Source organism: Pezoporus flaviventris, unplaced genomic scaffold (genome assembly GCF_033815535.1).
Source record: "Pezoporus flaviventris isolate CSIRO_AGI_PZ_B2104156 unplaced genomic scaffold, CSIRO_AGI_Pfla_v1 ptg000021l, whole genome shotgun sequence".
Taxonomy (NCBI): Eukaryota; Metazoa; Chordata; class Aves; order Psittaciformes; family Psittacidae; genus Pezoporus; species Pezoporus flaviventris.
This window is the reverse complement of record NW_026892569.1, coordinates 1,691,650-1,702,376: the sequence shown is the minus strand read 5'-3', so window position 1 is coordinate 1,702,376 and position 10,727 is coordinate 1,691,650. Positions and strand designations below refer to the sequence as shown.

General features: G+C 42.7%; 1 protein-coding gene across 1 annotated transcript; it reads left to right on the top strand.

Annotated features, from left to right (window-relative positions):
- On the top strand, nt 1-5,659 carry TRNT1 (tRNA nucleotidyl transferase 1). The gene is made up of 7 exons (XM_061455699.1): nt 1-205; nt 915-1,108; nt 1,696-1,834; nt 2,078-2,204; nt 2,724-2,917; nt 3,100-3,350; nt 5,335-5,659. Exons 1-7 carry the CDS (start codon nt 58-60, stop codon nt 5,581-5,583), a joined length of 1,302 nt encoding a protein of 433 aa, XP_061311683.1. The 5' UTR covers nt 1-57; the 3' UTR covers nt 5,584-5,659.
- The last annotated feature ends 5,068 nt before the right edge of the window (nt 5,660-10,727 follow it).

Sequence of the window (10,727 nt, the reverse complement as noted above, 5' to 3'; positions counted from 1 at the left end):
AGGCCGGGCCCGCTCGGCGCGGGGCGGCTGACGTGTCGTGTGGCCGTTTCTCCGCAGATGCGGGCTGAGGTGTTGCTTCTGCCCTGCAGGGCCCGGCTGCGGCTGCTCCCGCCGCTCCGGCCGCGGCACCGAGCGGCGGGCATCATGAGGCTGCAGTCCCCACAGTTCCAGGCCCTCTTCACGCCGGGGCTCCGCAGCGTGGCAGGTGAGCACAGCGCGGGGAGGCTGGGCCTGGGCCTCCGGAGCGTCTCCTCTTGTGGTGGCGTGCGGAGAACGAAGTGCGGCCTGGAGAGCCGTGGCGATGAACGCAAGCGTTGCAGTTTGCGTCCTGTCCCTGATGAGGCGCAGCACCTCATCCGCTTACGAGGGAAATGGACTGCGGCTTCTGTGGCTCGGTCACGGTGCTGGGGGGCAGCCTGGGTGCCTGCGGTGCCTTGGGAGGTGTCTGCTGCTCTTTGGATTCGGCCACTGCAACTTCCGGGCACCTCGGAGGACGTGGTGGAGCTGACAGTTGTGGGGTGTGTGTTTACTGGAGAAGTTTGGATTCACCATCCATTGTGCTCTGCCATAAGTAAACTGAGCACTTTTGTCTTGTTGGCTACTGGCTGCTCAAACTATTCTGCAGCCCGGAGCACCCTAGTATCAGTTATATAGCTGTTAATACTTAAATTATCAGAAGTGCCCCAGAAAAATACATAGGAAATGAAATGACTGAGACAATGCCTGTGGTTGCTCAGCTGAGTATCTAATTTGTGCATTTTGCAAGAAGCTGTGAGGTACATGCATGCTTACTGCGTATTGAGTGTGTATTCCCACATCTATCACCTTAATGTGTGAAAAAGTAAGGGTATGGCTGGCAGCGTGCTATGGTGTGTGTTTAGGAGAGTGCTTCCTAATTTTCTTTTTCTTCCCAGAAATGTTTGAGAAGAAGAACTATGAGCTGAGGATAGCAGGAGGTGCTGTGAGGGATTTACTGAGTGGAATGACACCACAAGATGTAGATTTTGCCACTACAGCTACACCCGCAGAGATGAAGGACATGTTCACATCTGCTGGTGTTCGTCTCATCAATAACAAAGGAGAAAAACATGGAACCATTACTGCCAGGGTTGGTTTGTGTCTTGATTTGAATCTTTTCTAACTGTATTTGTGCAGCATATCCAATAGAGAACTGGTGGCATGCTCCTTTGTTAAAGTATCGCAGTAAGAGTTTAAATAAGAGCCTGCTTTAAAGTATGGAGTGAATTCTTTTCTTATTACTCTTTGCAAAATTCAATTTATTACCATATTTTAATGCATGTTACCTCTGCATAAGCCATTCATGCTGTTGTGCTATCACTAGAAAAGATAATATAGACCCCCCCACACATGCTCAGATCATGTGAGGAAGATCCCAGTGTTTCCTCCTCCTGATTTCTCATGTGGCACTTTCTCAACCGTGCTCATTTCTCTGCTTCTTATTCCATCTTCTGCAGGGAGGTTTCTGCAGGCTACCTAGAAAATCAGTAATGCAGGGATTAGTTTTGGATGTTTGTATTTCTTGGTTGTCTGCTGTGTATGAAAATATGGTACCTGTTGGTTTGCATGTATCCAGGTTGAGCACTGACTGTCTACAGACACAAGGCTGAAAAGATATACAGATCTTGGTGTGTATTCATGGTCATGTTGAAGTAACAATGTCTGTGGGATTTTCAGCTCCATGAACAGAACTTTGAAATTACTACTCTTAGAATAGATGTCGTCACTGATGGACGACATGCAGAGGTGGAATTCACCACTGACTGGGAAAAGGATGCTGAAAGGAGGGATCTGACTATCAATTCCATGTTTTTAGGTAAGTCCTTTCAAAAGGAAGTAAGTTAGATGAAACACCGCCTTTTAGATTAAGCCAGTAAATTCTCTTGGTCTGTTTTAGTTTTGTTTATTGCTCTCAGCTGGAAGGCCTGTACAAATACATGAGGTGATCTGACAAACCAAGTCAAATCACACAGCCTCTGTATTTGCAGATGGGAGTGTTCAGTTGTGCCAACCATGTTTGTAAACTAGTATTCTTGCATTTTTTTCTCCTTTTCTGTAGGTTTGGATGGAATGCTGTATGACTTTTTTAATGGATATGAAGACTTGAAAAACAAGAAAATTAGATTTGTAGGAAAGGCAACTGAGAGAATACAAGAAGATTATTTACGAATCCTAAGATATTTCAGGTACTGGGTTTTTCTTTTCCTAGATAAAGAAACAAACCAAGCATTGTAGAAGTTCAGAAATTGCAAAAAGAGATCAGTGATGTAAAAAGTGATGTAATTGTCATATTGTCAAGTTTCCTCTTGTACTTGAAGCTGGAATATTTAACACTGCTGTGACGTTCTCTGAATAGCAGAAATCGATTCTTCTCACAAGTAACAAGTGATAGGATGAGGAGGAAATGGCCTCAAGTTGCACCAGGGGAGGTTCAGATTGGATATTGGGGAAAAATGTCTTCACTGAAAGGGTTGCCAAGGATCGGAACAGGCTGCCCGGGGAAGTGGTGGAGGCACTGTCCCTGGAGGGACCTAAAAGATGTGTAGATGTGACACTTGGGGACATGGTTTAGTAGTGGACTGGACAGCGCTGGGTTAGCGGTTGAACTCAATGACCTTAAATGTCTTTTTCCAACCTAAACAATTCTATGATTCTAAATGGAATAATTGTGCTCATTCTAACATACAGATGTTTTCTTTGGGCAGGTTTTATGGAAGAATCGCAGAGAAACCTGATGTTCATGAATCTAGTACGCTGCAAGCAATTAAAGAAAATGCCAAAGGTTTGGCTGGAATATCAGGAGAAAGGATTTGGGTGGAACTGAAAAAAATTCTTCTTGGAAACCATGTAAATCATTTGATTCAACTTATGTATGAGCTGGATATTGCACAGTACATAGGTAAAGTGAAATGAAAATTGCTTTACTACTCCTATATCATACACAAGCAGAACTGCAGAATGGCAGAGTGAGATAAAACTTCATTTTACACAGAAAGAAGTAGATTACTTTTTTGTGTGTTAACATCCACATTTCTTATTAACACTTTCTTGTACTTTTTTTCCCTGTGTGTGTCCCTTTAGGACTGCCACTTGATGGAGATCTAGAGGAATTTGCCAGAGTAACTAAAAATGTACAAAACCTGTGTCCAAAACCGATGACTGTTCTGACATCATTGTTCAAAGGGAAGGATGACATCACAAACCTTGATCTGAGGCTGAAAATCTCAAAAGAAGAAAAAACCCTTGGCCTTTTCATAATGAAGCACCGGCAAGAGTTAACCAAAGCTGTGGGTCCAGAACCACTTAAACCGTATCAGGATGTCATCATGGATGTAAGTGTGTTTCATATTGCTTTATTTTGCTCTACACAGTAAGCCAAATTTCCAGTTTTACAGAATAGCAGAGATGACAGTGCCTAGGGGAAAGAAAGGGCCTTGGAGTCAGGTGAGAACCATTTCGTTGTCAGGCTTGTTTACTGGTCTTTGGCAAGTTTTTGCCAGGGTTTTAAAGAGCATGATATTTTCATCAGAAAGGTGGGATGCAAAAAGTATTGGCAAACTTTGGATTGCTCCTAGTGTAATATCTTCACAGTAACTGGAAGAATATCTTTCTGTATTCTATTAGTTCAAGGTAACTAAGGTGGGGTGGGTTGGTTGGTTTGTTTTCCCTCTTTGTTTTTCCTCTGGAGAGGGACCCGGAGTTAACAGCGATTCAAAATGTCCTGGCATGTCTCTGCAATGTAAAGCAGAAACTTTTGCTATAAAAAAGATCCTTTTCTCTTACCAGAGTTTACTTAGAGGATAAGCAGCGGCCATTTCTGCTTGGGTTCAAAAGCTTTTCTCTTTCTCATCCAGAATATTGAGACTTTAATTTTAAAGAGATTATTTAAAGCAAACAAGAATCCCACTGTATTTTTATCAGTTCCTAATACCTTGTGTTCTGTAGCAGTTTTTTGACTGAATTTAAAAGCCTGCCCGTGCCTCAGGCTACCAAGTATCATATGCGATCATCTGAAACAAAAGTTCCATGTGAACATACCTAGGGACTGACTTTGCTATACTGTCCCAGCTGGTCTCCCTTTTGCTTTAAAACAGGACATAGGATCTGGATCTTGAGAGACTCCAGGGTTTTTTTTATGTCAATTGTGTATGGGAAGTCAGTGCAATTGGTATGTGGTTGTCCTGGGTTCAGCAGTAGCAGTCATGTTTCTCCTTCATGGTACCTGGTGCAGTGCTGTGTTTTGACTTCCAGCCTGGGAACAGTGCTGGTGATACCGATGTTTTCGGTTGTTGCTAAGTGATGTTTACCCTGACCAAGGACTTTGTGAGGCTCATGCTCTGCCAGGGAGGAGGGGAAGCCGTGAGGAAGCAGAGACGGGGCGCCTGACCCGGGCTAGCCAAAGAGGTATTCCATACCACAGCACGTCATGGCTGGGGTGGGGGGTGACTGGGAGTTACCCGGAAGGACACAGGCTTCCGGGTGGGACTCGTTTCTTGGCCGGTGGTATCGTATTCTCTTCCCTTGTTATTTTCCCTTATCATTGTTGTGGTTGGTAGTAGGGGTGGTGATTTGTGTTGCACATTGGTTGCTGGACTGTTCTTGTCTCAACCCGTAGGAGTTGCACCCTTTCGATCCTCCTCCCCGTTCCTCCGGGAGCAGGGAAGGGGAGAACCCCGGTGGGGGGCCTCGATTGCTGTCAGCCCGGCACCACTCACTGGGAGTGAGTGAACAAGTTGCCTGACTGGGTTTAAACCACAGTTCTTTTTGGGGTGCGTTGGCCGGGAATTGAGCCTGGGTCAACTGCTTGGAAGGCAGCTATGCTCGCCATTATACCACGCCACACCAGCTACCACGAAGGAGAAACATGACTGCTACTGCTGAACCCAGGACAGTGGTCTTTTTAGGGCATCCTGTTCAGCAGGCAGCCTGTGATGTTCTTCCACAGCAAAGTTCAGTTAATTTCAGGTGAAGCTGTTGGCTTCTGTTGTAGCACCTGAGACTGAAAGCAGGAGACAGCAGTCTGCAGTGAGGCCTTTCTCCCACAGAAATGGTAGTAGTTTCTCTCCAGCTGGAGGTTGAAGATAATGGTGACAGCTGTTACCTGGAATTTTAAGAAGTCTCCAAGGACCTCCCAGAGCCTCCCAAGTTAGGACTGAGTTTTAAAACTTGGGAGGCAGGAGACATCCTCACTTACATAGTTCCACCTCACTGTCCAGATGTTGCCTAATAAGATGTCATGGGAATAATGTAGTGTGGAGCACAGTTTGAGGTGTTTTCTCCTGTGTTATAGTGAATTCTTTCTTTTCTTTCTTCTAGTCTAGGGAAGCTAATACAAATTCCAAGATCTGTGAGCTTCTGAAATACCAAGGAGAAGATCATCTTTTACAGGAGTTGCAGCAATGGACTGTTCCTTCTTTTCCTGTTAGTGGACATGACTTAAGAAAAATGGGCATATCTTCTGGAAAAGAAATTGGAGCAGCATTACAGCAGCTAAGGGAGGAATGGAAGAAGAGTGGGTATCACATGGACAAAGAAGAACTGTTAAGTTGCCTAAAGAAGTTGTAAAATTGAGTAAGAAAGAGAACAGTTTTTGTCCTATTCAAAGTGTAACTGAGATAACAGTAAATACTTTGAGACTGTACTCGCTGATTGATGAGTGTTTGTCATGTTTAAGATCTTCAGACAGCGCTGTTCTCCTGGTACTAATTCATAACTTCTGCAAAGCGAGGTTTAATTCTGTAGTGATGCAAAACAGTATTGCCAGATCTCACATCCTCTACCTCTTGTATTCTAATGATAAATATTTACTACTTGGCTCTGGGCTGTCAGAGGTGACAGCAGAATTTTTCTCGTCCTGACTTTGTTACATCTAAACAAACCCAACCCCCTCAAAGAAAGGTGTTTCCATCCTCTACATAAACTCACTGGGGACCTTTTGTGCTTTTGTGTCTAGGAGAGTGACAGTGGCTAGAAATAACGAACGAGCTCTAACTCTTTGTAGTTAAAGCAAGCTAGCAGATTGAAATACTCCAGCAGTGTGCAGACAGTATTAACCATGTAAAACAAGTCTGTTTTCTGTACAGTTTTTTAGTGTCCAGGCTCAATTTTAGTTTAAAAGGATGACTTAGCTTAGTCAGTATTATGAACTACTTCTCTCTTCGGTAGCTTTTCAGTAACTTATCATTGAATAACTCTATCCATAGAAAACTGGTGAAGGGTTCTGCAGTATGTTTTCAACATACAATCTACCGTGAATGTTAATAAATAGCAGAACGGGAAGGAGATCCTGGTTCCCTACTTCTCTTTAGCTATGTGTACAGAAGTACTTACTTTTAAGTACATGTGTACTTAAGTTCTGCTTTCTCTTTCCTGATGTGGTGCAAGTAGAACTGAGGTGACAGCGTTGGTGTGCCCAGGCAGCTTGGAGATCTGTGTTGAGTCCTGCAGCTCTGTAACTTGAGCAAGTACTAGTGCCTTCAGCAACTCTCCACGCACCTTAAACTCGGAGGTACTCATCTCTTCTCTGTTTTGGGAATTTTGTTGAAATCAGTAAAGTTGTTTTGGGAAGAAATTGTAATATTCCTACTACTTTCACACCAGGATCTTCCCTGTGCTGCTTGTGTTAATTATTTGTACATTTCTCCTGTCTGAACAGATCTATATTAAAGCTGCAGTCTGAATGTGTTCAGATGGGAATTCTTCAAAATTAATAAATATATTGGTAACACTTGGAAAATGAGAGACTTTTATTAGTTAAAGCTGATGGGGGAAGGAAACCTACACAAAGAAAAGGATTCTGAAGGTATGTAGGAACTGCAGGAAGACACCAAGGGAAGAAAAAGAAGTGCTTCTTTTCCCTGTTAAATAGGCAACTCTCCTAAGCCCATGGTGGTGTTTAATTATGTCATTAAATTGAAGCATCCTTGTGCAAGTTACTGAGCTACTGAAATCTTGGGATGGAGACAAGTAATCAAATGTAGTGTTACAGTAAACTCATTAGAAGAATGCTTCACAAAACAGTATCTTTTAAGGCAGCATCTGTGGAGGTGGTAAATACTGGCAGCTACACTGGTGTCAGGGTCAAACACCACTGGGAGGATTCTGAAGGACATGAGCTGGAAACTTACACTGTCCAGTGCTTGTTTAGAGCAGCACAAAGGGATTTGTCTGAAAGCATTGTACTGAAATAGCTCTGCTTTGAATTCAGCATGGTTAGTATGTTTCTTCAAATCAGTACTTTAAAAATAATGTTATCCAGTGAGCATATCATCTGTTTTACTGTACTCCACAGAAATTAAACCCTAGTAAAGGGAAACTGGATTAAATCAAAATAATAGCATCACATAAGCAAGCCCTATCAGCTTGAGTGCTGGGCAAATGTTGTGTTTGAATAAACACTCTAGAGTATGACCACTTGAATATCAAACTAGGACATCATACACAGTTTCATCTCTTATGTATCAAACTGTTGTGTAAAGTGCTCTTCTTGAACAGCTTACTGGACTAATTAAACAACATTCACACTCTGCTTAATTAAAGTTACACATCAGGAAAACCTGCAGTGCTTTATTAGCTGATAGCTGTTCCAGCTCTCCAGTGCTACAGCCTTTGCCAAACCAGGCTCCCAGTGTTGGTGTCATGTCCTTTATGCCTTGGGCTTGTTAGAAAAAAGAGGTGAAGACCAACACTTCCCATTTGCCCCTTTGGCTGTGGGCTCGGTATCCTAACAGTTTGCAAGGAGTAAAGCAGCAGACTTCTCTTATTCCTTTGGGCAAAGGGCACAGGAATAAAACTCTTACTGCACGTGGAGCTGGGAGAAGGGGGAGTCAGTCCCCTGTGCATTCCAGGGTGTTGTGCTACAGCCACCTGTGAAGGGCAAAATGGTAACGAACCACCTGCTCTGCCTGCAGGTGGCTGTGGAGGGTTAATGGGCAGAGATCCTTCTCCCTGCAGAGCCATAAACTTCGGGTCTGAAGCATCCATAGCCACACCCCACATCCCCCAGCACCACATTCCCCAGCTAGCTATGGCTCTATAAATAAATAAATATATACATCATAGCTATTGTAATAAGAATTATACATATATCACAGATATAGTACATAGCTCTCATTATATCACATAACATAATGCATATATTATATGATGTTACATATTAATAAAGTACAAAAATATAGAATAGCATAGCATAGCATAGACTAGAATGTATCAGAACAAGAGGTTTTTTTTTTACTGTTTCTCTGTGGCTGACTCACCAGAGTAGACTAAAATAGAATGGCATATACTAGAATAGACCAGAATAAGAAGTTTGTGACTCCGTGTCTTCTCTGGACCCTCAATGCAGAATAGACTAGAATAACACCACAGCACTTCTTGTTAACATAATGGAATAGAATAGACTGTCATCAAAATGCGTGCGATCTCCCACGCGAACAAAGAGAATAGAATAGAATAGAATAGAATAGAATAGAATAGAATAGAATAAGAGCAGAGTAGACTAGGGTCTGCCTGGACACCGATCCGGTCAACCACCAACATAGAATAGAATAGAATAGAATAGAATAGAATAGAATGTCCGTCTGGCCTCCGAACCAGACACTGGAATAGAATAGAATAGAATATAATAGAATAGAATAGAATAGAATAGAATAGAATCGAGTCTGCCTGGACACCGATCCGGTCAGACATCAACATGGAATAGAATAGACTAGAATAGACTAGAATACATTCGAACACCAATTTGTTCAGCCACTGACATATAGAATAGAATAGAATAGAATAGACTGGAATAGAATAGAATAGACTCCGCCTGGTTGCCGAGCCAGTCAATAGAATAGAATAGAATAGAATAGAATAGAATAGAATAGAATAGAATAGAATAGAATAGAATGACGTCTGTCCGGACACCGGTCTGGTCAGGCTCTAGCAGAGAGTAGAATAGAATAGAATAGACTCAAGCACCATTTTGCTCAGTCACTGACATAGAATAGACTAGAATAGACTAGAATAGAATAGACTAGAAGTCTACCCGAGCACCGAGTCGGTCACTAACATAGAATAGAATAGAATAGAATAGAACAGAATAGAATAGAATAGAACAGAATAGAATAGAATAGAGTCTGCCTGGACACCGATCATCCGGTCAGACATCAACATGGAATAGAATAGACTAGAATAGACTAGAATACATTCGAACACCAATTTGTTCAGCCACTGACATGAATAGAATAGAATAGAATAGAATAGAATAGAATAGATTCCGCCTGGTTGCCGAGCCAGTCACTAGAATAGAATAGAATAGAATAGAATAGAATAGAATAGAATAGAATAGAATAGAATAGAATAGAATGACGTCTGTCCAGACACCGGTCTGGTCAGGCTCTAGCAGAGAGTAGAATAGAATAGAATAGACTCAAGCACCATTTTGCTCAGTCACTGACATAGAATAGACTAGAATAGAATAGACTAGAAGTCTACCCGAGCACCGAGTCGGTCACTAACATAGAATAGAATAGAATAGAATAGAATAGAATAGAATAGAATAGGATCGAGTAGGATCGAGTAGAATAGGGTTCGGTCGAACACCGATTCGGGCGGCCACTAACAGAGAGTATGATAGAATAGACTAGTATAGAATCGCATAGAATAGAATAGAATAGAGTAGAATTGAATGGGCTTCGTTACGAACACCGATCTGGTCAGTCACTAACAGATAGAATAGAATGGAATAGAATAGAATAGGATAGAATAGGATAGAATAGAATAGAATAGAATAGAGTATGCTCGCACACCAATTCGGTCAGTCACTAACAATAGAATAGAATCGAAGCAAATAGAATAGCCCCCAACACAGGTTCGGATGACCAATCAGAGCATTACGAAGGAGGGGAGGGGAGGGGAGGGGAGGGGAGGGGAGGGGAGGGGAGGGGAGGGGAGGGGAGGGGAGGGGAGGGGAGGGGAGGGGAGGGGAGGGGAGGGGAGGGGAGGGGAGGGGAGGGGAGGGGAGGGGAGGGGAGGGGAGGGGAGGGGAGGGAAGGGAAGGGAAGGGAAGGGAAGGGAAGGGAAGGGAAGGGAAGGGAAGGGAAGGGAAGGGAAGGGAAGGGAAGGGAAGGGAAGGGAAGGGAAGGGAAGGGGAGTGGTGGTGTTCAGCAGAGTGAAGGCCCCCCTGCGTGCATATGAGAAGAAATTGAAATACTGGAGGAGAAAGAAGAAAAGCAAGAGAGAGAAGAGGAGGAGAAAGAAGAAAAGAGAGAGAAGAGGAAAGAGAGAGAAGAGAGAAGACAGGAGGAGAGGTGAGAAGGAGAAAGAAAAAAAGAAGAAAGAAGGAAGAGAAAGTGAAAGCAAAAAAGGAAGTGTAAAAGAAAGGGAAAGAAGAGAGAAAAAAAGAAAAAATGAGAAAAAAGGGAAAGGAGAAGGGAGAGAAGAGAGAAGAAAAAAGAGAAAGGGAGGGAAAGAGAAAAAAAAAGAAATAAAGAACAACAAAGAGAGAAAAAGGAGAAAGAGGAGAAAAAAAATAGAAAGGAAGAGAAAGAAAGAAAAAGAAAGTGAAAGAATGAGAAAGAGGAAGAAAAACAGAAAGGGAAAGAATAAAGAGAAGACAGAGAAAAAAGTGAACGAGAATGAAGAGCCCCCACCACCCTCCTCAGCATGTGAAATCAGAACAGAATGTGAATGTACATGTATCTTTATATATGTTTAATATTTTAATA

Bases quoted from the DNA above. Each gene is read 5' to 3' on its own strand.
- TRNT1 (XM_061455699.1), top strand. From the start codon at position 58: ATGCGGGCTGAGGTGTTGCTTCTGCCCTGCAGGGCCCGGCTGCGGCTG. The intron at 206-914 runs GTGAGCACAGCG...TTTTCTTCCCAG, and splicing joins GGGGCTCCGCAGCGTGGCAG to AAATGTTTGAGAAGAAGAAC. The intron at 2,918-3,099 runs GTAAAGTGAAAT...GTGTCCCTTTAG, and splicing joins GGATATTGCACAGTACATAG to GACTGCCACTTGATGGAGAT.